This window comes from Pyrus communis, chromosome 9 (assembly GCF_963583255.1).
Source record: "Pyrus communis chromosome 9, drPyrComm1.1, whole genome shotgun sequence".
Lineage (NCBI taxonomy): Eukaryota > Viridiplantae > Streptophyta > Magnoliopsida > Rosales > Rosaceae > Pyrus > Pyrus communis.
In genome coordinates this window covers 26,867,670-26,894,152 of record NC_084811.1, presented here as the reverse complement: position 1 = coordinate 26,894,152, position 26,483 = coordinate 26,867,670, and the positions used below count along the sequence as shown (strand labels likewise).

General features: G+C 35.9%; 4 protein-coding genes across 5 annotated transcripts; 2 read left to right on the top strand and 2 right to left on the bottom strand.

Annotated features, from left to right (window-relative positions):
- Positions 1-1,096: 1,096 nt before the first annotated feature.
- On the bottom strand, positions 1,097-3,509 carry LOC137745365 (ADP-glucose phosphorylase). Its single transcript, XM_068485312.1, has 3 exons — positions 2,848-3,509; positions 2,244-2,537; positions 1,097-1,567 (listed from the first exon to the last, which is right to left on the bottom strand). The coding sequence occupies exons 1-3, from the start codon at positions 3,337-3,339 to the stop codon at positions 1,301-1,303; spliced, it is 1,053 nt and encodes a 350-aa protein (XP_068341413.1). The 5' UTR covers positions 3,340-3,509; the 3' UTR covers positions 1,097-1,300.
- Positions 3,510-6,035: 2,526 nt separating this feature from the next.
- Positions 6,036-13,168, top strand: LOC137744921 (casein kinase 1-like protein HD16). The gene is made up of 17 exons (XM_068484738.1): positions 6,036-6,265; positions 7,013-7,475; positions 7,792-7,917; positions 8,016-8,089; positions 8,239-8,308; positions 8,391-8,446; positions 8,592-8,663; positions 8,772-8,866; positions 9,023-9,086; positions 9,172-9,301; positions 9,408-9,626; positions 9,718-9,848; positions 11,046-11,220; positions 11,321-11,411; positions 12,120-12,277; positions 12,394-12,582; positions 12,757-13,168. Exons 2-17 carry the CDS (start codon positions 7,062-7,064, stop codon positions 12,814-12,816), a joined length of 2,124 nt encoding a protein of 707 aa, XP_068340839.1. The 5' UTR covers positions 6,036-6,265; positions 7,013-7,061; the 3' UTR covers positions 12,817-13,168.
- Positions 13,169-14,748: 1,580 nt separating this feature from the next.
- LOC137745711 (protein EIN6 ENHANCER) lies at positions 14,749-18,094 on the top strand. Its single transcript, XM_068485711.1, has 5 exons — positions 14,749-14,918; positions 15,280-15,461; positions 15,713-15,780; positions 16,390-16,548; positions 17,850-18,094. Exons 2-4 carry the CDS (start codon positions 15,287-15,289, stop codon positions 16,519-16,521), a joined length of 375 nt encoding a protein of 124 aa, XP_068341812.1. The 5' UTR covers positions 14,749-14,918; positions 15,280-15,286; the 3' UTR covers positions 16,522-16,548; positions 17,850-18,094.
- Positions 18,095-18,328: 234 nt separating this feature from the next.
- Positions 18,329-23,067, bottom strand: LOC137745710 (glutamate dehydrogenase 1). 2 transcript variants are annotated; one of them, XM_068485709.1, is made up of 10 exons: positions 22,933-23,067; positions 20,615-20,805; positions 20,371-20,484; positions 20,030-20,251; positions 19,798-19,872; positions 19,551-19,667; positions 19,191-19,441; positions 19,025-19,100; positions 18,845-18,931; positions 18,329-18,752 (listed from the first exon to the last, which is right to left on the bottom strand). In XM_068485709.1, exons 2-10 carry the CDS (start codon positions 20,720-20,722, stop codon positions 18,567-18,569), a joined length of 1,236 nt encoding a protein of 411 aa, XP_068341810.1. In that variant the 5' UTR covers positions 20,723-20,805; positions 22,933-23,067; the 3' UTR covers positions 18,329-18,566. The 2 variants fall into 2 exon arrangements, with proteins under 2 accessions (XP_068341810.1, XP_068341811.1); XM_068485710.1 differs by lacking the exon at positions 22,933-23,067 and adding an exon at positions 20,963-21,024.
- Positions 23,068-26,483: the final 3,416 nt, after the last annotated feature.

Here is a 26,483-nt window from a genome sequence, read left to right as displayed (position 1 = left end):
CTGGCCCTTTGGCCCTTGGTTGGAGACGGAGGCAAATATGGTCATGTACTGTTCATTAAAATATTAATATCTTGGAGAATCTTGGAGGGCCAGAGGGCTAAAACGAGCCCTCTGGCCAGCCATCAGTTGGAGATGGCCTTACAAATTTGGATTTGGACATCGATTTTGTAGACGGATGGTTTGAAGGCTTGAGCCGGAGACATTTGAGCGTCATTAGTCCGTATTTAAAACGCATTGTGTTAAGGTTATCAACTTTGAGATGTACGATTGATGTTCCGAATCTGTGTTAATTTTGGTTCCAAAGTAGTTTGACTTTAATTCTAATACGTTTTTGTGATCGGGCGAGTGCAAAATGTGCATAAACGCTCCACATTCATAAGAGGCTACAACCCAGCTTCAAAACTTGTACTGTCAGTGCGTGCCATCCCGGTACTACAGTTCAAAGTTCATCTTCCAAGAGCTAGATAAGCCAAACCTCTTGCCAAGGATGTGAGTGTCTCTTAAGTTAATTTTTACAGAACAAGAAATATTATTAGACCGTAATGATAATTGCTGAAGACGAAGAATAAAAACCGTTGTGATTACATAAACCAAGTATCTTCAATATGAAAGTTGTGGGGTTTCCCTTTGGAGAAGAATTGCAACGCTAATTATTCTTTGATTTGAGCCCCATTTTTAAACAAATAAAAACTCGGCTTTTTAGCCAAAATGGTTCTATAGCCTTTGACATTGACATAACTCCTAAATTTGGTCCTTGAGATTTGAAATCAGTAGAATTAATTCCATAAGTTTATCCATCATCAATCATTTTAGTCTTTCCATAAAAAATCTCCATTAAATAAGAACAAAATGACAAAAATACATCATTTTAACCCATTATTTATTAAATTGAGGGTATTTTTGTCATTTAGGTCCTAATTTAACAGAATTTTTCGCGGAAGAACCAAAATGATTAATATTAGACAAACTGGGAACTACTTTTATCGATTTCAAATCTCAGTGAACAAAATGAGATGTTGAACCATTTTGGCTAAAAAGGCTAAAAACTCTTGCACATCAACCTTTTTGGCGAAAGAAATCCTCACACACCTTAATATACATTTTATTATCATTATTCTTTATAAGACAAAATAAAATAAGGGTTATTACCAATGTGTTTTGATCAAATAGACAAATACCATAAGCTTCTCATACAATTAGATAACACATTGGTTTTCTCGTAGAAATTAGTAATGGTTCTCACATTCAATTTCTTCTAAAAAGAAGGTATGAATATGATATTACCGGACTTCTTAGACCTTCATACCGAAGGTGAGACTTTTACTTCCCTCAAAACTTTTGCAGCATCTTCCGGGAATACTGGGTTTATGTAACACCCAGTTCCAATTTCAAACCCTGCCGCAACACCTAATTGAGGTACGATCTGCAAGAACCAATGGGAGTGAGATAACTGTGAAGCACCATCCCGAAGAGGAGAAGTCTGAACCATGAAATTGAACGGCGGATTGTTCAACTGCAAAGACATCTTCCTAAGCATGAGTTTTAGGAGCCCTCCAAGGTCAACTGCCTGCAAAGTTGCATATAGCTATTAAGCAAACAATAAATGCATTGAAATGAAAATATTTACATCATCAGATGCGTTGAATGCGCCATCTACGAGTGTTACGACAAATAAAAGTTTTTACATTACGGTACCACACACATATTAAACTACAAGAAAAAAATGTTTTGCCAATTATTTAGTACTGCAATATCAATATGCAGAATTCTAAGTGCTACAAATTTAAACGATTCCAGCTAAAATAATACCCTTGAGCGCATCTTTGAAGATCTAATTTCCTTAGGCCTCCTTCAGATCAATTCTTTTCAGGTTTGTTTTCTAGACAAAGACAAAGTCCTAAACCCTTAAAATTTGAACGTCATGCTATCCCTATTATAGTCTCTACTACAATACCGGAAGCAACTCCCGGCCATTGATGTTTAATTCACATAATATGTTCTTTTCTCAAAACTTGGCTGTTATAATATAAAACCCTTCCGTATTTACAGATGGTCATGAGGCCCATATTGTGCAAATAACTGTTGCAAACAAGAAACCCAGCTAACAGTTTATCCACATTGCAGGATGAAAGTAGCAAAATTTAAGTGATGATCACCCAAATTTACACACTTCTACCAAAATTATACCTATGCTCTCTAATTAATATTTCAGAATAAAAAGGATGCTAACTCGGTTTAAATACCTTGTCGGCGTCTAGTTCATGGAAATGAGGAGAGTGATCGAGAGGAATAACCCATATCTCAAATGGAAATGTAGCAGCAAACGGTACAATTGAAACAAAATGGGCTGAAACATCAACCAACAGATCCTTTGAAGATTTGAATTCACAAACGCTGCAGTTCCCAGTCTGATCAAAATACTCCTTCATACTGTCAAGTCGGGCAGCAACTGCAGTTGGAACAATTGGAAGTGCCATTAACTGACTGTGAGAGTGGCTCATTGATGCCCCAGCTGAAGCACCATGGTTCTTAAACACCTTCAAACATAAACAACAAATCAGCTTAAATGGAAAACGGACTCAGATACACTTTCTTTCCTTTTACAAAATATAGGATGAGTACACTAAATTCTTCTAAACTACGGGGAGGGAGATTCGACTGCTCTAACCAACTTGGCTAAACCCCTGCCTGCAAAAGCACATTTACTTAAAGGCTTATGCTTTTAGAAAGACCCAAATCTCCAAATGCAAACCAGGCAGTAAAGTCCATATAGAACTAGAATTCTACTGATTAATAAGAAATAAACTAAACTCGAAATTCTTAAAAAGTGGAAGGCCGGAAACCAACCTGGACGTATCTGATGACATCGTGGATCATAAGCTGCCGGATCCTCGTCGTGTACGCAACAAGAATCTCGCCGATCTGTCTCGCCGACAAATCGGAAAGCTGAACGGAGTGAACAGGGGTCTCAATCACCACGTCGTGGAACCCAAACCCACTGATCACGACCCGACCCGGACCCGAATCGGAATTCTGGTGTAACGGGTCTTGAGCAGAGACGACGTCCATGTCTCTGCTGAGGGCGGGGTAGAGGTTCTGGATGACCCGGATTGTCCAGTCCGGATTGTCGGGCGGGATCCGGAAGATTTCGGGAGCGCACTCGTGCTCGTGGCCGATGCAGAAGGGGCACTGTTGTTGTTGGTCGGAGTTGGGGTTGATGGGGGACTTGGATTTGAAGTCGGAAGGTCGCTTGGCTCTGGCGGGTGAGAATATCACCCACCGCTTCGTCACTGAGTCTTTCCTCAGTTGCGGGGTTCGAGCTGCTGAATTTGATGCCATTGCCTTCCCTCTGTGTCAGTTAGATGCCCTCTTCCTTAATCAAGCTTTCCCTTTGATGAAGATGATATTCCAATATGATGAACAAACAACGCGTTGATTTGGTCTCGTTGTTTTTCTAAACCGCAACCCACATTTCCTAAACCAACTCCCCCGTTCGCTTTTTAAATTATAATTTATCTTAATATACCTCGTATATATTTTCCAATATTACTTTGCATCCCTGACACTTTGTGTCAATTATGGCTTTTTGGTTTCGTTTTCTAATGATTTTGGGATTTCTCCAATTGGGGATCATTTTTCTCTCTTGCGCATAATACCTTGAATTTTTCAAATCTTTTTTGGAAGAATTCGGGGTATCCCGTACGTAGGCAATGACTAATCCCACGAGCCGAGTCAGAGCCCCATTTCGGGGCCCGGCCGGGGGGGGGTTGGGGGGGGGGCCGGGAGGGAAAGCTCCCAATGCTGGCTTCTTCATTCATAAGGTAAGGGAAACAAGCTCCTTACCACTTTCAAATCCTTTTTGATCACATGGTAAGCAAAGTAAATAGAAATAAGATAATTGTATGAGTTCCTTCGTCTTTTGGTTGGTTTAAGAGCCCATTGGAACGATTGCGGTAGTGTCATTTGGTGCTGAACATTAGGTTTCTCATCCACCATGTTGGCTTCCTTTAGCTTCATCTATACGAGTTACATAAAATAATTCAAAAATTGTTACTATTTAAGATTGATATTGGATTGCCTCATCATAAATAAATTTTTAACGAAAAACTCCCGTACTGTTCACTTTAATGAAAAATCATATTTTTACACTAAAAAGTCAATCATGGTACTATTCACTTTACCCTTTATTTTATCCTTATCGTTAATACTCAAAGTTTTTAAGTAATTTTCATTAATTTTCTTTTTTTCTTAATGCATGCAGATTTTCTCTTTTAAAATTTCGTTAGGCTTAAATAGTCATTTGGTATGTAAGTTATTTAATAAACAAATTTTAATTTTAACTTCATCAATGATGTAGGATCATCTCATAAAATGACGGGCCTTCTTGCAAGCTCTCCCTCCACGTTGTATGACTGTTGGTCGTGGATCAAGGGTGCAACGGGCTCAGGATTGCAAGGTTCCAATACAGAGCTTAACTCCAATTTCAGTTAAAAACTGTGATCTCTGGTTCATATTGGGCGCCATTCAATTTGACATCGTTATGGAGGACATAACTTAGCTTCGATCATGTCACTATGTGTTACAAGTTACAATCACTAGTCAACGCTTAGTGAGTAAAAACTAGTATTTTCTTGAGCTTATTTAAATTAGTTAAAACAGCGTACTGTCTCTCTCTTTAACATCTAAGTTCGAATCATTCGTCTGTTATTTAGATAAATTTGGTGTATATTTATCTTATCGTGTGTTGAAAAAAAAAAAACAGAAAGACAATTGGATAAATTGTTATTTTTGGTACAACTACAGAAAGTGTTCGAGAAGGAAACCATGTGAATATTGAGAACATTTGACCAAGAGATTTTTATGCTCTTGATGCTGATGGCTTGATAATCACTTTTAACATTTAGCTCTACTTTATACCAGTGTACATGTGTTACCTCCAGTCAAACCAACTAATTTTACATTTGGGACTTTTGTTTTATTGAAATTATTTATTAGGGAATTTGGGGAAGGCAGAGAAATTACTTCTCAATCCTACAACTCATATCATATGTGTGTGGTTGGTAAAAAATAAAATAAAGGACTATCACCAATCAAATATGATTTATGAAATAAAATAAAATAAAAGTAGGTCAAGCAATGCAAGGAGTATTGTGTAAACTCACAAGCACTCATGTAATTGTACGGTCCTGCTTTCTCCTTATTTTGGGGACCAAATATGTATTAGCCATAAGATTATATTAGTTTAGATTCAAAGATTTAAAAATTTGACAACTTAATAAAGCAAAACTAACTTAAAATCCATGATCAGGAAACTAGTTTCTTGTTTTGATTTATTAAATTGTCAAATATTTTAAATTTTTGATCTAAACTAATTTACTTTTACAGTAAATATAAATTCAGTTTTCACACAGATCTTCAAAATAAAAACTTTAGAATAACACGATTTTGTAATTGTAATTTTGGAATTTGATCAGGTCAAACTGTGTCTAACTCATATTTTCTTAGAATAATAATAACATATAATTTGGAAAAAGGAAAAGAAAATAATTTTAAAAAGGAGCTTTTGGTTATTACAAGGCCACATTTTCATGTTCCATGGCTTTGTCTTTCCCATATAAAAATACAAAACCACACAAGAAGCTTATTCGAACACCACTTCACACCTTCGCTCATTTTTAGACACATCAGTTTTGAAATTGAGATTTGGAACCTCACCCTTTTTGACATATTAAGATATCCATGATACTCTACTCCTATTTATTTTCTAGAGATCAAGAGAAAAAAAAGACATAATCGTAATTGGAACTCTACTGTAACGGTGTACCGTGATCCACATTTTTAAGTTTAAGTTGCTCCACTCAACTAGATGTCTAGAACGCACTACCACCACCAACAAAATATGTTATTTAATTTTCTGAGGGAAAAAACATAAATGAAATGAAAATGTAAATAATTATAATTTGTTAAGAAGAAAAGAAAAGTACTTAAGGCAAGGCAGGGTGAGGGCTTCACCTCTATTTATAGCCCTCAAAGCATACAAGTCTCTCATTACCAAAAAAAACAAAAATCTTTTTGAGCTTGTTTCTGATAAGAGAAGGGAGAAGAAGGGAAAATGTGTGTGCCTCTGTCGCTTTGTTTTCACTGAACAACACAACGACGACGACGATGACGACGACGATCTGCTCCCTAAACCGATCATCGCCCTTCTGAATCCGTTTCGGCCTCTCATCCTCCTCCTGCTTTCTCCGTTTTCTGGAGCCGATCGGTGAGCAATCTTCATTTTTTGTTTGCTTTTTATTTTGCCTTTTCATTTCTTCAACTGTTTCGATGATCGCTTTGTATTCAAAGTTTCCTGCTTTGTTTCGATGATCGGAGTGCTGATTGCTCACAAATCGATCTGATTCGGATGTTTATTCGTTTTGTTCATCTGATTCATTCGTTGAATGTGTAGCTGAATTTGTATTTTTGGTCAGAGTCATCGTTGTGGGAATGCTGAGTTTGGTGAAGTTTCGTGCTTTAGGTTGAAGCTAATGACTGGTTAGGAATTGACCAAAGAAAAATGACCGATTAGGATTAAGAAACAAAAGATATCACAGAACTGGAAAATCGGAACGGATTCATTTTATTAACATTATTTGGGCATTTGCCTTTCATTTGTTGCTTGGCGTTTGGAACTTGGATCTTTCAAGCGATATACACATGCCCATTAATATTATATTTGCTGTTTCAGTACCCTACTTTTCCTCTATAGGCACCAATTGAGGCAAGCTTCACAGGATTTTTTTTCTTGTTGTGTTTGTTTTGATTTTCTCGATCAATCAATGTTGTTGCGGTCTTGTTGTTGTTCTTAGTATATTATTGTATGATACAGCAAAATTATATGGTCTGGATTGTGCCTGCAATGGGGTTTAAAATTCCATTCATGGTATTGTTTCAGTTTTATGCTTGTTCAGAATAAATTGTGTTTTGTTTAAGAATTTTAGTGATTTCTTTCCTGTTGTTTATGTTCCAGAGTATCCTGAAGGGATTATTGGGTGGAATGTGATTTGCATGGGCTGAGGATGCCAGAGTTGCGAAGCGGAGTGCGCAGATCAAAACGGCTTGATGATCTTCAGCCTTCCTCACAACCACCAATTGGTCAGGCTGAAAATTGTGTACTACCTGCCCAGAATAAACCTCGGAGAAGAGCAGGTGGTGGTAGGGGAAGAGGTGGTAATGCTGTAGCAAAGGGTCCTTCACCGGCAATACCCACTAGGCAGACTGCAGCTGGTAGAGGTCGGGGCGTTAGGTTGATAGATTTAGACCCTGAACCTTGCGAGGTCCGTCCCGAAGCTGCTGCTTTAGGAGCTGCTGAACCCATTTATAATCGTGCGGACGTTGTAGCAGATAAAGATATTGCGATGGAGGGTGGTGGAAGTGCGGATAAAATAGTGGGAGGTGAAGAAGAAGCAGGCGGGACTCCTGTTCCTGATAGGGTATATAACCTGTACTTACTACTTTTGATTGGGTCCGTTTTTGTCTCTTTAGAGTTTTAAACACATATTATTAATTCCATTGATGTGGGACTACTAATTGTAGAACCAGCTGTTATGACTAAATACTCTGGTGATTATACCCTATTTGACTGATCATCAGCGTTACAAAAAAACAGTTCTATGTTTCCGAATCTAATTGTTCCAGTGACGTGGATGGCCAAATAAGAATATAACCATTCTCTTTAAAAGGAATGGTACCTTTAATAAATGTCTTGTTGCGTATACAGAAATTAAGCGTTTCGGTTGCTTGCTGCAGGTACAAGTGGGTAACTCTCCTGTGTACAAGGTAGAAAGGAAGTTGGGTAAGGGTGGTTTTGGTCAAGTTTATGTTGGCAGAAGGGTTAGTGGTGGCACTGATAGGACAGGACCTGACGCTATTGAGGTACCTAATCTGATTTTTTGAACTTCTATTTTCTTTTTGGTTACAACTTTTATTTTCTGAATCACAAATATTTGATTTTTTTTTTATTCTTTTTACAGGTTGCTTTGAAGTTCGAACACCGAAATAGTAAAGGTTGCAATTACGGCCCTCCTTATGAGTGGCAAGTTTATAAGTGAGTTTTGTATTCTTTGTTTTTTCCCCCCCAGTATTTTACTACACGATTACATATAACTATCTCTAAGTTTGTCTGCATTACTCTTGAAATGTTTCGAATATTTCTTCTGATTCTTGTGGTTATTTTCATCTCTTTAACGTTAATAGTAATCTAAATGGATGTTATGGAATTCCTTGGGTTCATTACAAGGGTCGCCAGGGAGACTTTTACATTCTGGTAAGATTTGATTTGGAGTTCCTTACTGTCTGACTGGAGTCCGAACTCATTTACATTGTCTGATGGGTCTATTATATTTCAGGTCATGGACATTCTTGGACCCAGTCTTTGGGATGTTTGGAATTCTCTTGGGCAATCGTAGGATACATTCTCTCTCTCTATCTCTCTCACACACATGCACACAATGGACACCCTGCAAAACCTATATGAATATATGCCCCAACATCTCTTGTGTGCATCAAAGTTTATGCGGCCCTTTAATTCATTATTATGTCTGCAACAGGATGTCTCCAAATATGGTGGCATGCATTGCCGTAGAGGCAATATCAATTCTTGAAAAGCTTCACTTAAAAGGGTAAGGTTTATTGGAAACTTGAACTTATAATCTTACGTGTATACAACTTTTCAACCCTCCCCAGGCTTTGCTACCAGTTCTTATCATGGATTTTTCATTTCAAATTAGGTTTGTGCATGGCGATGTAAAACCAGAGAATTTTTTACTTGGTCAACCTGCTACTCCTGATGAGAAGAAACTATATCTTATTGATCTTGGATTGGGTATGCCGCTCTTGTGCTTCCTCATCTCAACTTCACGCAAACTATTTGTGTATTTTGCATGGTCATATATGATTTGTTTCCTATTTATTGTAAGTCCTATTTCCAAGTTTAGTGTTTAATAGGTATCTTATATAAATATTCTAATTTTGTTTTCAGCGTCTAAATGGAAGGAAGCATCTGGTCAACATGTTGAATATGATCAGAGGCCTGACATATTCAGGTTTGTAATGTTAGAACAATGGTCTTACATGTGCTCAGTCATCTTCCGGATGGCCTATAAATATTGAAATTTCTACTTTTGGCAGAGGAACAATAAGGTATGCAAGTGTACATGCACATTTAGGTCGGACTGGAAGTCGAAGGGATGATCTTGAGTCATTGGCATACACATTAATATTTCTCATAAAAGGAAGGTTACCCTGGCAGGGTTATCAGGTGAGTCATTGGCATGCACATTAATATTTAAATGCATTTTGCTCTCTGTATTCTGGTCTCATATAATGCTAACAACCCATATTATTGTTTTTGCTTGAAATTACAGGGGGATAACAAGAGTTTTCTTGTTTGTAAGAAAAAGATGGCCACCTCTCCAGAGTTGATGTGCTGCTTCTGTCCTCCCCCATTCAAACAGTTTCTTGAAGCTATTACAATTATGAAGTTTGATGAAGAACCGAATTATGCAAAGTTGATATCCTTCTTTGAAAGCTTGATCGAGCCATGCCTGCCACTAAGACCAATTAGAATTGATGGAGCTCTTAAGGTGCTTTTGGTTACTTTTCCAAACTTTCTACTTTAATCTTTTTTTGGATATTCTTCGAACGTTCTATTTATTCAACGTTCTGCATAAATAGGTAGGACAAAAACGGGGAAGAATGTCTATAAATTTGGAAGAAGATGAACAGCCGAAGAAGAAAGTTCGACTGGGTAGTCCTGCTACCCAGTGGATTTCAGTGTACAATGCACGTCGTCCAATGAAGCAAAGGTGAGTTATACATTTGTTCAGTCTGATTTCCCCTAATATGTGATTGTGCAGTGGAATTCTCCTACATTATTTTTTTTTATAATTCTCATTTTCATATGAACATGCATTATTTCCATATTGTAACATTGATAAATGGTACCAGCAGCAGTTGAAGTATTTTCAATGTTTGATTTTCGTTGAGAAGGTTGTTATACAGTTTATCAGTCCCAAAAGGGGTATGAATTTGAGAATAGTTTTCATTATCTTGACTGCTAGTTGTGCATAAGCAAATTAGCTAACTAATGGAAACTGGCAGTGATATTCCTTTTTTGTTTCCCTGGCTCAAGTGGTGGTGGTCTGTTACTAGAAATATCTTAAGTATCAGTTTAACTGACCTTTTTCTGAAATTTGATCTGAATTATAATGCTGCCTACCTAATTGGAAAACATTATTGCTCTTAAATAAATTATTCTTTATTGGTTTCTAGTTATGGTTTAAATTTTAATCATGTATAAAGTGAATATGAAATACGAGATTTCAATTAATGAAAGCATGTGACCGTAAATTACTATTTTCATCTTTTACCTAATATTGATATCCTCTCATACTTGTTTATTTATTTGGTACCTTTTGGTTCTGTTTGTCGTGGTTCTTAAAAACCGGTTTCCTATGTCTTCTGACCTGTACAACTTTAATCAATTTAGTGGATAAGCTGCACTGTTGTTGGTTAGAGGGAAACAACAACCTTTTATGCCCTTGTATATTGTCACAATTTGTATCAGGTCCCTGTATTTTAAGTTTCAACAAAGACAAATACGGGGAAAAATGGAAAAAGATAAGATACTTGTGTGTTAAAGTGTAGTTCCATAAAATGTAAATGATACATGGACTTCTCTTAAACTACATTAAATTGTTTTGATTTTGTTCTTGAGATGCATGATAATGATGCTTCTGATGTGTATGTATATAAGAATTACTGACTTAGTTGTGTACATTGCAATTGTTGTGTGCATTGTGTAATTGCTTAATGCCCATTTGTTGTGTACATTGCAATTGTTTTCTTGCATGGTATTTTTCACTCTTTGTAAGGAAACCAAGGGGCATGGCTTGGGCTTGAACCTAGAATGACCTCTGGAGTGAAGTGGTGTGTCACCAAGGAGGTGCCCCACATAAATTTTTCTTGCATAATATTAAGTAAGCCTCTTACCGGACATGTAGGTATCACTACAATGTGGCGGACTCAAGGCTGCATCAGCATGTCGATAAGGGTAATGAAGATGGATTGTATATCAGCTCTGTAGCGTCTTCATCAAGTCTATGGGCCCTAATCATGGATGCTGGGACATGTTTCACTGCCCAGGTTTATGAGCTGTCAACTGTCTTCCTGCATAAGGTTAGCATATGAAATGAGTATATTCGATCATCTTGTATTAGTAATGTAAGCACATCTTGAAGTATTTCTTATCCTTGTTATTTTGTTTGGTTCTGGACAGGATTGGATCATGGAACAGTGGGAAAACAATTTCTATATTAGTTCAATAGCTGGTGCGGCTAATGGGAGTTCCTTGGTTGTTATGTCCAAAGGTTTGCATTTATTTATACCTTTGAAATTAATATTTAAATGATTATGAGATTGATTTTTTGTATGGAAATGTGTTGTGGGCTTAAATTATACACTTTTGTGGCACTGGTTAATTGTGAAATATGTGATATTTCTTATGTTTCCGAATCCCTAATCTCTTGTTTCTCTGATGTTGTCCTCAACTGGTTTGTGGATCCATTGTGGTTTGTGGATCGGAATGCTTTGATTAGTCAAGGTTCTATATCTCTAGAATTGCCGTTGGATCCATTATTGTAATGTCTGAACCTTAGTTTTAAATTGTTGGAAAGAAAACACATTGAATGAAACATAGAGTAAGTGCTGTACTTGATTTTAATGAACGTTGATATGCGTTTTGAAATCCTCATCCTCCTGGTTGGGGAAAAGTGGCTAGCCACCTACACGTGACAAGTTATACTTATGTTCATTCCCACCTTTATAGTTGTTTATCACCTGCTTAATTCGGCAATGCATCTTATGAGAACCCGTGAACAGAGTTGTATTTAAGTTGGCATAGTAATGAGCACATGGGAATGTATGTTTTTGCGTGTTATAAGACGCTTGAGTATGGATTTTGATCATCTGCATGTGGTGCTGGTAAATGAAATATTCAAATGGGAGACCGTTGTATTTTTATGTAATACGGACCACTGTCCTAAGCACTGATTTATGTTGTATGGTGTTGTATATAGGTACTCCATACACCCAGCAGTCGTACAAAGTAAGCGAATCTTTTCCCTTCAAGTGGATAAATAAGAAGTGGAAAGAAGGTTTCCATGTAACATCCATGACAACCGCTGGCAATCGCTGGGGTGTTGTTATGTCCAGGAATGCTGGATTTTCGGACCAGGTATATTATTACTCGAGTCAACTCTGTAGAATTCTTGTACTTGTAAATTATTTTCCTTCTGTTTTTTTGAAGATTACTCATTTGCCCACTTTTGCATTTTGATTTGAAAATACAAGGTTGTGGAGCTTGATTTTGTATACCCAAGTGAAGGCATCCACAGGCGATGGGAAAGTGGCTACAGAATAACATCTATGGCTGCCACTGCAGATCAAGCAGCCTTCATTTTGAGCATACCAAAACGCAAGTTGATGGATGAAACTCAAGAAACTCTGCGTACCTCCGCCTTCCCAAGCAGCCATGTAAAGGTAAGAAACTGTGTGTCTCGTGTTAGTTTTCTGTCATTCTTTATAATCTGGGGCTCAAATGTCTCGGCTTACCACCATAGATGAGAGGTATTACTATCGAGGCATATACATGACAATTTTCACTGACGCTGGATTCTGCGTAACTTGGGTTGTTTGTTTGGTTTGTTTATGCAGGAAAAATGGTCAAAAAATCTCTATATTGCATCGATTTGTTACGGACGGACTGTTTGCTAATTCGTTGAGTGTATATGTGGTTTATACCTGAAAAATGCAAGTGAAGCTTTTGAGAGCTTTTCACAAGTTGGTCTTTGAGTAGTTGGATAATCCTTCCATTCCCTGCAAGTAGGAGCGAAATGATGGAATTATATTTGGAAAACATGTGGCCGCAACCAACAAGCATGATGTATGTTTGTATTGCTTAATCTGTTTTGTGTTGGATTGAAAGGTGGTAAATAGAAGCATAACAAACTTGTTTAGGACTTGCCTGCAAACCAATTTATGGATACAATCTGGATTGGCAATTCCTATGAATTTTAAGTACTTGATAGTATTTGATTAATCTTAAGAAAAGGAGGTAAAGTATTCAGATTTGACGTCCCAAATTTAATCATCCAAGTTCACCCTAAGACCAACTCCAATGGTGGGCTAAAAGTCAAATTACCCTCCAAAATTTCCCTCCAAACGCACTCCAACCCAAGGGAAAATTTTGAGCTAAATGCTAAATGCTAAACCAATGCTAAATTCCTCTCGAAATTTAGCCCAGAAATCGGGGTGGGCTCTACCCAATATTTATCGGAATTTAAAATTTTTTAAATTAAAATGTTCATAAAATTAATTTACGATAGTCTACATATTTATTTTTTTTTAAAAATTTAATTTAACAAAAAAAATAGCCTAAATTCATTCTTTAATAATTCCGGACTAAAATTTTAGGGTAAAATGGTTGGAGTAGAAAAGTTGTTTTTGGGCTAAAAGTTAAATTTTTCGGGCTTAAAAAATTAACTTTTAGCCCAACCATTGAAGATGGTCTAAACAGAGCAATTCCTTCCAGCACGCGTCAAACAGCGTTCGAATCCGTCCAAGACAAACGTATAGGTAGACCCAGCATATACTGGTAAGATTACTTGGTACGAGCAATTTAGTATTGTCGTTTAAAGGTATATTTTCTTATTATTTTTAAGTGAGGTTTTTAATACAAATTACTATTGTAATCGGGAAGTTTAGCCGAAAAATTAGTATAGAAAATGATATACTTCAACTAAGAGTGTTTTAGTAATTACATTGATTTACATTCTGATTCAAAGATTCTGATTCAGAGAAATTAGGAAGCAGTTTATATACCAATTCTATTCTGATTTCAAAAGATTTTATTAAACAATTTAAACCGGAATTCAATTCTAACTACTCTCCGTTCAAACTCCTTATCAATTCATTTTCTCTTAGTTGAATTATGGATTAGTAAACGAGCCATTAGAATTATTAAATTCTTTTTAAGATGTTACTATTGGCATTGCAAAAATTTCTTTCGACACTATTTTAAATATAGATAGTTTGAAGTGCACATGAGAATTTGAGTCCCAATGATCCCTCTTTTCCTTTCGGCTGCCAACAAAGTTCAAATTTTTTTTTTATTTGTTAATTTCAGGCCCAAAACCACCCAAGTCAAACCTTATAAATTGAAAAATGCTAGGCATATCACATCTTGTGCCTCATTTAATGTGGCAAGTGACGTGTATATGTCACGTCAAGTAATGAATTTGTATTATTGGGTGTTGATTGTATACATCACTTGTCATATGAGATGGTAAACCAATGTGATATAAATATGTGATTTCCCTAGTATTTACTTTATAAATTTCCCCAATTGGTTCTATTTTCTCTCTCGCCTTATAGCTAAAAGACAAATAAAATAGCAACGTAAGATGGTCGGGAAAATAGAACAAGTGGTGGGTGAGTATAATACTACTCTACGATTATTTCTGCAATATGAACCATGCCGAATAATTATATTGTAATTAGTTTAATTATAATTTTGGGTTAAAACTGATATAATCCGACTAAATTTACAGGCCTTCGATATTGAGGACTGAATACCAAACTGGGCTGTGAAATTGACAAAGGGCATGAAAATGGACCCCCGTATTATCCGACCCAAAGTCCAAAATAATTCATCACGCGTTGCCGGACCAGACCAGAGCAGAGTCTGGACACACTGGTGTGGTGTAGCAGCTTCACAATCACACCAGAAGAGCCGAGCGTTGTCTCCGTCTTCGTCATCTCTCTCCAGCAAAACCAAAAACCAAGAATTCCAGCGGCATCGCATTCTGAATCTACAGGTACATACATGAGATGAAACGATTCCTTTCCTTTGATGTTTACACTGATTCAATTTCCTTACTTGTTTCTCGTTGAATTTTCCTTCTTTGTATGAGATCCCAAATTAGCGAACAAACTATAGCCCTTAGATTGTATATGTTCCAATCAACAAGGAGAACCCAAAATTTGAGTCTTTAATTTTGGGCGACGGCTAGGTTCACTTTGATTAGTAAACTCAGCTAGTTGTCCGATCCAACTCAGCCCCATTTTTGTATGGACCACAGTGGTTCTGTAATTTTTGGGGTTAGGAAGATAAATAATTTTGCTCTTTGTTAATTTTGGTATAGAAATTAAAACGGGGTTTTGATTTTATTTTGCAAGTGAAAATATGGAGCCGGAGGTGGTTGATGCAGAGCTAGTGTTGCCAACCCACTTGAGCTTCAAGCGCATTCAGATGTACGAGAAGTATCCAAAAGGCCAATCAAGGGGGAGACATTGGAAACATCTCAAGCAGATCATTCAGGCTGAGAATTATCAGAATTACCCACCCGATGAACCAAATTGTAAGTTATACTGATATAATTAGTTTCAAGCTTCCACCTTTACCCCCTTGTGCAAATTCTTATTCAAACTGAAAATCTCTTTGCCATTGAAGAACTAAGTATGTTCTTTACTATGACTGTAATAGCGCTTAAGAAATTACTTAGTTTGTAACTTTGTATAGATAAATGTATGTATTTTAGCTTTGTATTTTAAGCATAGTACTGTCAAGTGTTGTTCTCATTTTGTTTTTCTTAATGTCCCATGGTTGCAGATGTTAATATAGAATCCCCGCCCTCTATGCATCCATGCAAGAAAATTTGTGATATAACAGGATATGAGGTATGTAAAACTTTTGCCAAAATTTGAAAATTTGATTTAACAGTACGAAGGTTGGATTTTTTTTGTATTTATATCATAAATTTCAGATACTCATACGAGTTTCGTTCGTTGATTCAGTGTCCTAGAAACCTGTCCTTTCATTCACTATAGCTACATAGTTGCTGGTTAATTACTTTCCAGACTTTCTTTCTGTTAAAAAAAACCCTCCATGCTACCCATTCTGTTTATTTCAATATTTGAGAGTTAATTTCATAACTGAGGCAGGCCAAACTTGTTCAGGTTGCCATCTGGTCTGCCGTCGGGCATCAATTAAATGTAAAATTAATGGCCCAAGTTTGATGAAAATATCTTTGGACTCCTAAACTTATAATAGTTGATCAAACTTGGTTGATTTGAGATCCAGCCAGACATTCATATATGTTGCCTGTTATTTTTCCTTGTTGTATAGGGTTGATTTGATCAAAGGTTCTAAAGAGATATTCTCTGCGAGACGCATTCCTATTGATGTTAAGATAAACTGATTAGTAAATGTTTAAAGCTTTCCTATTCATTCTTTACCACTTTCGTCATCTTCACAGTGGAGATTGATGCTTTTTTTCCATCATGCAGGCACCTTATTATGATCCAAGGACCAACCTCCGCTATGCCAATACTGATATCTTCAAGCTCATAAGATCACTTCCAAATGAATATGTCCAAAGATATCTGGCTCTCAGAAATGCTGCCGTGGTTTTGAAGTAAACATTCGACATTTTCCAGCTTCCAAAGGCAGGATTCACTTTTTCTCCACTTCTATTATATAGAAAGCATGTATATACAGATGATGGCACTTGGGCATAAAAATGCAAATTAATTCATTTTCATGGTCTTAATTTCAGGAAGAGGGGCATAGGGAGATTATAGAGTAGCGTTTTGGGATATTTCTTGCGTTGTCATTTCAATATTTCCAGTTTCTTAAAAATCAATTTCTTGTGAGTGAGAGTGAGAGAGAGAGAGAGAGGTTTGAACTTTGTTGTTAACTAACGGAACTTGATATTGGTTGGGTGTAAAAAGAGATGGGAGAATTAATTGGTTTGAGTTCACCATGAGTGAAGATATTTTGGACATAAATATTGGGTCTAGAAACAAAAACTAAAATCACCAAGAAAACATAGGGATGCAGAGAAAATATTGGTGGTAAAAGAAACAAAATTGCTCATTAACTTACTAGTGACTAGTTAGCGCTTAGACACTTGTTTAAAGATTGAAGTGACTGATGAGAGGGATGGTATTAAGCCTTCCTCAGTCCATTTGTACTCCCTGTAGGAACAGGGGTGGAATAATAAGAAGAGTTATCCATTTATCTCTAATATTATTATCTAATATTTAGTAAGATACCCGTGTAAAATGATAGATGCAGTAGATCCTCATCACTGTTCGTTTAGATTTCTTCCAGTGTGGTGTTGCAATAGTCTTTGTGGAACCACATAAGCTGTTGCATACTACTTTAATATCTACATGAAGTCAAATTAGTGATGAATGTTCAAAATATGTTCTGGGTTTTGCAATAACCTTGGTTAGGAACTTAGGAACTTGAAAATGTCATTTAACATGATGCAAACGAATCATAGTTTTCTTGTTGGAAACTTGTCATGGAACTGGGGTTATCTTGGTTAGTTGCACTATCTATGGCTGACGGCTGATGTTAGTTTGATGTGGTTTGCTAGTTAGGGATGAGAACCAGTGAAACATTAGGTGAACTTAAGGAGGTTTCTTGCAGCAGCTTGCTCCTTTGTTACACACTTTTGATTTTGTTTGTGATTCTGTTTTGCAAACAACCATCTCATCTTGAGGGCATTGATGTGGGCAAATCTTTGAAATCTGATGTTACTTTTTTGGCCACTAGCTTCTGTACTCGAGTCAAGCATCATCAATTCTTGCTATTTGGTTCTTCTTTTTTAATTGCTGCATTGTCTTTGCAAGATTAGTTTCTCTCATGCTGACATTATAAGTTAAAACACAATTTCAGATCAGAAACTTTGCACCCGCAGTATATCGTTTTTTTACTTTTTCATGTTTCTTTGTTGTAGGTGGCTGAAGCACCCAACTATACCCAAAGAGCACTGGGTGTCATGGAATTCTATCATCTTCTAAGCCGTGTAGATTTCATTTGTCGTATTAATTACTAAGAACAATGCCCTTTCTATTCCCTCCCTACTTGTTTCTAATATTCCGTTTTATTTTGTATACATTGACCGCGTATGCGCAATATACTGATTGAAATATTGATGAGGTAGTCTAAGGTTTCAATAGTTACTACATTTTGTTTTGTACAGATGGTGGCCTCAACCGGCCTAAGAGTACGAAATACTGGTAGAAAATTTCAAGTAGGACTCTTGTTTTAGTTTTGAAGATTCCTTTGGAAGAAAAACATGTAACTTGGCCGTTGTCTCGCCATGCTAGAAATTTAGTTTGGTAGGGTTTTTGTATAGCCGACTCCACTTAGTGGAAAAAAGCTTTGTAGTTGTTGGAACAACTGCAAATATGTACAAGAAAGAGAGACGAGGCATTATTTTAAACTGTAATATATGAGTTTACACAAGTTACTCAAGGTGGTTCAGCCAGTGGCAAGTAGCAAACAAATTAACTACTTGCTATGTTGCCAATTGGGAGGCAACAGCAATGGCAGTTGAAGTTATTTAAATGCTACGTACGCACGGTATCTAAATACCAAATCAGTAAAAACGAAATGGAGTCTCATGAGAGAGCCCTCATCTTTATTCAGTGTCTCAGGCTCAGGTTCAGTCTCAGGCCTCCCACCCTCTGAGGACAGTCGCCCTTGCAACGCGGTTAACTCCGAGCGTGAAGGCTCCCATCCGGAGGTCGCAGTTATGGGTTTTGCACATCTCCTTCACACCTTTGAAGCCTTTGGTCATGTATGTCTTGAGCTCATTGTTCACCTTCTCTTCATCCCACAAGAATCCTTGAATGTTCTGCAATTTATATATGCACCACCAAATTAAGTAGCATGGCATGAAAAGTTAAAACGTTGTGAAAATATGTATGTGGGGTATATGGTATCTACCTGCACCCACTCAAAGTAACTAACTGTAACTCCTCCTGAGTTTGCATATATATCAGGAAGAATTACAACACCCTTCTTTGACAGTATCTGCAAAATATTCATTTTAACCAATTAAACATTACTGGTGCTTTAATTGTCCCATCTTAACTCTAATTGTCGAGCAATTAGCGAAGCACCGACCTCATCAGCCTCAGGGTCAGTGGGATGATTAGCCGCTTCGATTATAAACTTAGCCCTTATGTCATTTGCATTTTCCCTACATTCAAAAACAACAGTTGGAGTTTCATTATGTTTCGAAAATCTTGATGTAGTTTTCGACTGCTTATTAGAATGAAGCAGTACTTACTTGTTGATGACACCTCCGAGGGCTGCTGGAATGAGAATGTCACAGTCTTCAACCAAGATTGAGCAGGGTTCTATTGGATCCCCACCATGGAAGCCCTTGACTCCCCTGTTGTCCTTGACATGCTTGACCAGGCTTGGAATGTCAATTCCTTTGCTGTTCTTTAGGGCTCCAGTGATGTCACTCACTGCAACTATTTTGCCACCACTCTCATGGATTAGCTGGGCAGCCCATGAGCCTACGTTCCCGAAACCCTGAGATCGATAGTCAACTTAGACAACAAGTTAATCAATAGAAATCTGATCTAGGTTCAAGTCTCAGACCCTCAGCATCATAACCCTTTAGTGATCAGTATAAGTTCACCTGTATGACAAACCGTTGTCCGGAGATGCTCTTTCCATGCTCATTGAGTAAGGCCTCAGTCGCAAAAAGTACTCCTCTTCCGGTTGCTGCATCTCTTCCTAGTGATCCACCAAGGTCCTGATTTGCAAGAAAAAAAACATATAAATTACGGAATTTTATGCAAAAAAAAAAAAAAAAAAAAAGCAAACAAAATTTAACTGAATGAAAGAGGACAATTTACTGAAGCGACTTTCCATGATTTACTTACAATAGGTTTTCCAGTCACTACTGCGGGTGAGTAGCCATGAAACTTTGAGTACTCGTCTAGTATCCATGCCATGGTCTGTTTAAACACCAAAAGACCGAAAAGATCGAGAAGAGAAAATTGTTAAAATACAGTTCAAAGTTTATCTGACATTCAAGCTGATCAACTTGATAACCAAATTCTTTTGTAATAAAATCTCTTGAACAAAATTAATGGAAAATGTGGCGTGCTCAACCTGTGGACCTGTCCCCATATCTGGTGCTGGAACATCGGTGTGGATTCCGATAAGATCGTGTATCTTTTGTGTGAAGACTCTGGTGAGTCGCTCTAGTTCGGAAAGACTCAACTCCCCTGGATTACATCCTATACCCCCTTTGGCACCCCCATATGGGATGTTGGCTACTGCCGTCTTCCATGTCATCAGCTGTGCTAAAGCATTCACCTCATCTGGATCAACCTACATTTTCCATAAAAGGATCCATAACAATTAAAGACAATTTCATGGCTGCGAGTCTTGATATATGACAACCATTCACATTTGTCGTCGAAGTGGAACTTAACAACGTATGCATATACCTCTGGGTGATATCTGATTCCTCCCTTCATGGGGCCTCTAGCATTGTCATGTTGAACCCTGAAGCCAACAAATGAAGCCAAACTGCCATCGTCTTTCGGTATGGTACACTCAACCTGCACCGAAGTATATAGGTCAAAAGCAACGAAAGGAGAAAACTCAATAACCACATTAGTTTTAGGGTCTGAAATATACCAATAATTAAGGGTAAGGATTATACAGAAGGGGGTTTATATGCAAAATTACCTTGATTTCCCTAAATGGTATAAGTAAACTTTTCTCAAGCTTGGAGTCCAATCCCAAAAGCCGAGCAGCCAACTTGAAGTTTCTGTTCGTTGCCACTAATGCATTCATCTTGCTTCCTTCTTCAAGTGTCTGTCTCAGAAGCTAAAAGCTGCTACTTCAATTCGCTTCTCTAGCTAGCTGTTATTACGAACCTAGATATAAGATGGAGAAACATACATCAGTTTGCACTCTATAACAAATTTTCAAGGTAAATGACCATTAAGGATAACATTTCAGGAACTTCAACCCTAGCATGCATATGCATATTATATATTTTATCAGTCCAAAAAATAAAAATTGTGCTAGTACTTGCTGACAATTCGCTCTTACGAGCATGGAACCGGTTCTCCGGACACACACTGCTTATTTGCTACTTAATCAACCTGAAGATTCTTACACTCATGGTACTTGATTATGATTAGCTGCATTAGCTATATACACAATTAGATTCCAATTAAACAGCAGCACTAAGCAGTTCAACTGTAGTATGTGCTCTATAATTAATAGATTAACAAAAATGGAAAAAGCAACTCGCAAAGAAAGTTCTCACGCCACTACAGGAGAAAAAGGGGAAAGCTCATATTAAGGAAAGTATTGATGTGAAATTAAAATGTTAAATTTCATTTTTATAGCTAATGTGACAAAATATCCTTTCGAAAAGTTTCATATTCTAACCGAAATATTAAATTAAAATGTTTTTTTTATTATTTATAAAATCAAGTGGGTTAGAATTTAATAATAAAATATCAATAAATGAAGAAGAATAAAGAAATATGTGAGCCTATCATTAAAATAAAAAATAAAAAAATTTGACGTTGTCTTTAAGTTTGGTAGATAAGAGGAGAATGTTAATCCATATAGGATTTTGGCATCTCTTTTGAAACCAAAAAATCGTTTCTTTTTTAATTTTTGTCAAAATAATCCACATAGGATTTTTGACATTCTCTTTGAAAATGCTCTTAAACATTAATCATATTATACATACGTGGACCCCTTCAACTGTGATGATAAATTAAAAGTTGACTCAATGATTTGAGAGTGATGCCACTTTCTTAAATTTCCAATTAGTGGAATATAATATGGATCTAGCTAACTAGTCTTGGAATTATGATCCATAATTCAGAAGAGTATTTTTGGAAGTGGCTGAAAATCAAAGAGAACAACCTAAACTCTTCCAACCACATATCTGCCGCACTCAATAAATTGGGAGTTGGATATATTGGTGGCTTGTGTTACTGGGAATATATTTTTCTGTATTTCAGCTTCTCCTATTGCAACGCACTTGTTTGCGCATTATATTTGGGAAAACAAAACCATTGCAAGCAGTATATATATACCGATCGTTTCATGTACATTTTCTTCTAGGGATGTTATCAAATTATATCAATCACATCATATTTTAGATACATGATCAAGCATTTATCAGTCTAACAAAATTCATATATCGTTATACAAAAAAAAATAAAAATAAATAATTGATCAAGCATTTATCAATGCTCCTAATCAACATATTAGCTAGGATAAGATATTCGACTATCATTTATCAAGTAAATAATTAATGTATGTGCACATCACGACACAGCACAACTACTATCTTTTCATTTTCCAAAAAGCATGATTCCATGCGCAGAAAAACTTATGAGATCGCTTTTATCTCCAAAGAAAAGAAAGAACAAAAATGGAAGATGAAAGAAATGGTTCTCAGAATTGTGGAAACATAAGGATCAATAGGCCATATAAACAGCAAGGTTACCCTTGAGCATTTAAAAATTTACAGTTCTAGCAAATTTTATACCTAGATAAATCTTCGTATATAAATACTAGGTACGTTTTAATACATAAGAATTAGCCTTTTATTACATGTAATTCTCTAACATGTCATACTTTTGAGGAGTTAGTATCACTGTTTTCACCTTCTATTTTCCATTTCCATTTTCTTTATTCAAGAAAAGGTACGTGCATGTACCTTTTTGTATACGTCAACTCTTTTTTGGTACTTACTTCATGTATATGTACCATTACCATGAAAGAAAAAGGAACTATATTATTGCACAAACCTTTTGCTGAAACGGAAATATAAACATGGACTCATGACCTGGATAGCTACGTGCATGCAAGTAATATTATCTTTAAGCAAATTAAGTACGAAATTGGTACTGATGATGATAAATTCACGAGGGTTGCAAAACCAATACAGATCAATAGCCAAATAATTGTGAGATTAGTGGACTTCAGAGAGACAAGGAACTATATATATATATATATAGGTTTATACATACACTGGTTAATCAAGAGAGAGAGAGAGAGAGAGAAAGAGGCGGAGAGATCAACAGGAGGAACCCGAAATGCAGCCGCAGCAAAAACTGATCAATCGAGCTTAAATGGTGTAGTTGAAAGACTCTACTCAAAAGGGTCAAGAGAGGCTGATGGAAGTCGAATTTTAAGCGTGGATAAAAATATATATAGATGTCAGTGTTGAACATGTGACTAAAACCGAGAGGATTAGGACAAAAAAAGAAGGGAATTGTTATTGACACTTCAAAATTCTCATTCTACACTCCAAACTTTCTATATTTAGAAAGAAAAATACACTTGTGGGGAGTGTAGAATAAGATTTTTGGGATGCCAATAACACTTCCCAAGAAGAATCCAATTCTCTATCTATATTGCTACTATGGAATCCCATATTCTTGAGAGTTGAGACGTGTGTGTGCTTATATATAATATATGTGTGTGTGTGTGTGTCTATATATATATATATATATATATATGTATATATGTATATATCATTCTGCAAAGTGTAAAGTGGTGACGGTGATGATTAATTCCATCTAACAGGACAGGAATAGGAATATATACGATGCTCCTGCCCCTGTAGGATTTTGCACCACTTGGATTCCTACGCACGATCCACACTTGACACTGCCACCTTCCCTTTCATTTCCACACACACCATTCTTAAATATTCAGTTTTACAATAAAAAGGACAAGTTTCAATTATTATTTTCGTACAATAAAACTATGTTAAATATAAATCAGGTGACAAATATGTTCCCACTTGGAGAAAAGACAAAGTATTATCTTTAATAGCAATATTATACATGTGTTATAATTTGTGTAGCAATAATAGATTAACAGGTAATTTACAACTAACAGAGAGTGAGATATTATTTATATTATATCTTTATAAATTATTCAGGCAGTGTCAGCTGAAAAGATACAAAACAAGGCAAATTTAATCAATAAAGGAAAACCATGATAGACATTGTTAATTCAAATCACGACAATTTAGTGATCCAAAGAATCTCCTTCAAGTGGTCGGTCTAACCAAATAATTTCTTCTGGTTAACTTAACAATGGTGGATTTGATTAATATATTCACAGTAATAAATATTCGGACATACAAAACTCAGACGTACACTTATTGACACTATCAATTAATAGAGGTGGATTATATATATATATATATATATATGTATATTTACATATGCATCGTTAAAGTTCATATGGATTAAAGAGTGTATTAATGATGAAGAATGATTTTTAGATCATAGACATGGTAATTTGTCGGTTGATGATTATATTTCTTCTTTAATCATTAAAAATAAAATTTAACATCAACTACCACATCATGTAATTTACAAAGGGAAGTGTTATTGACACTCCAAAAATCTCATTCTACACTCCTCACAAGTGTATTTTTATTTCCAAATATAGAAAGTTTGGAGTGTAGAATAAGATTTTTGGAGTGCCAATAACAATTCCCTTTACAAAATATAGTCTAAAAGATGGTCTCCTAACATTTTTCTTAATTGATAGACGTCTCATGGTGATATAATTTACACAATCTTGACTGATTTCGCATGATGGATTGGAGTTTCCGTCTTCATTCCATATCATCATGCAACGGCCATCCTTAAATATACACACACTTCTTCCCAATATTTCCCTTCATTTATTTCTCCATGATTCATTGTTTTGGTGAAGAATGAAACAAAGCTCCCGATCGAACGGTAACTGTCGTATACGAACATATAGCAATTGATGGATCACACTGGCCACGAACCATTGTCATATAGTATCAATTTATATTTTAAACATCAAGATTTTGACATATAGAGAAGCCTAGATATTGGACTATTATGATGTTTCATACGTATTACATGATAATAGACAAACAAAATTATAACTTAGTAACGCTACAATTATCATATTTTTAATATTATATTTATACAATCTCTTTCATAAAGATAAGATTCATCAACAATGTGGATCACATCCTTTAAGAGAGTTAATACAAATACAGTATGAAAAATGTTGTAAGGATGGAATTTTTGCAACTTTATTACATGTGCATGCACATAGCGTCAAATGGACATGTCCTAAAATTAATAAGGAAAATAAAGGGGGGAACACATTTTTACACTTAATTAAACACATAATTAAGAACGTAATTTAATCTTTAGAGTTTCACATTTTTGCTACAAAATTAAATCTTTAGAGTTGATCAATCCTTGTATAATTGAAATTTTGGGACACACACGTATATGCAAATTTGTGAATGCACTGTTATTCACCAACACAACAAATTTCTTAAATGATCATTGGCCACAAGCTGAATTACTAGACATTTGAATATAATCATTGGCCTAGCAAGGTAGAGATATAGGTCATTAGGCTGAATATAATCACCGGCCAAAAGCAAATAATACACGATTTCTGACATGATAGCATATTGCTAGCTACTTTCTAGAGCCAACTATGACAACTATTTAGATATGATTTTTTTTTTTTTTTTTGGTACACATGTAGAGAAGATAACCATTTTTTTTTTCCACTTATTTATATCCCCTCTTGATTGTCACAGATTATTAGTATGAATATCATGTTCATTACACAATTTTCAGAGAGCAAGTGTTTTTATTTTCTTCTTTTTAGTAGTATTTTGTTCTTAATTATATTATACATATAAAAAACTAAAGTGGTTTTTATAATGGGGTATAAAGCATGAGAAATGCCAAAGGGGATTCTCTCAAAAGTTAGATTCTTCACGGACTCTTTGTTACCTCACAGTTTAACGTCAATTTTTGTACCAAATGAGGTGACAAAATGTTTATGAAAACTTCCAATTTTAAGAGTGTCATTAACATTTCTCCTAAAGCATTAGGATGGGGGGATGAAGTGCTTTTGTTTTTGCTTACGAAGAAGGCATGAAATTAAGTGAAGCCAATAGAAATAGAATGGACGCCGAGGGTCAAAAGGTTGGAATCCACTGCGTAATACACCAAACTCTTACATCCCTTGTTGCCAACAAATTAAAGCGATAAAGAGATAAAAACAAGACATAAAAGAAGCATTCCCACTAAGCCCTATGAGCCATCTCAGAGAAGCTTGCTGCTTAAGTTAATTGATCAGTCTAGTGGTGCCTGTGCATTGATTCCTTCTTATAAATTTGTAGGGAAGGGGAACTCGCTCCTATAATTTCTTTTTCTTGGTTAAACTTCAAAAATATTATTAAATAACAAGATAAAAACAAATATATATATATATATATATATATATATATATATCAAAAGCAAATAGAGATTGATTCGGTGTTTAGTTCCCATGAGTCGGGGTCAAAATTTGAGAATTTGTTCCCCATTTCATTTTTCATTTACTGAGTCAGAACCTATTTATATATAACCAAGTTGATCGAATAACCCCAACTCCTACACATGCTGTCCAAAGAGTTTTATTTTTTTATTTTTTATTTTTTTATCTTTTACTTTTGGGATTTGCGAATGAAACCAAAAAGTTGACAAGAAAATTATAAATTAACCTTAAGCCA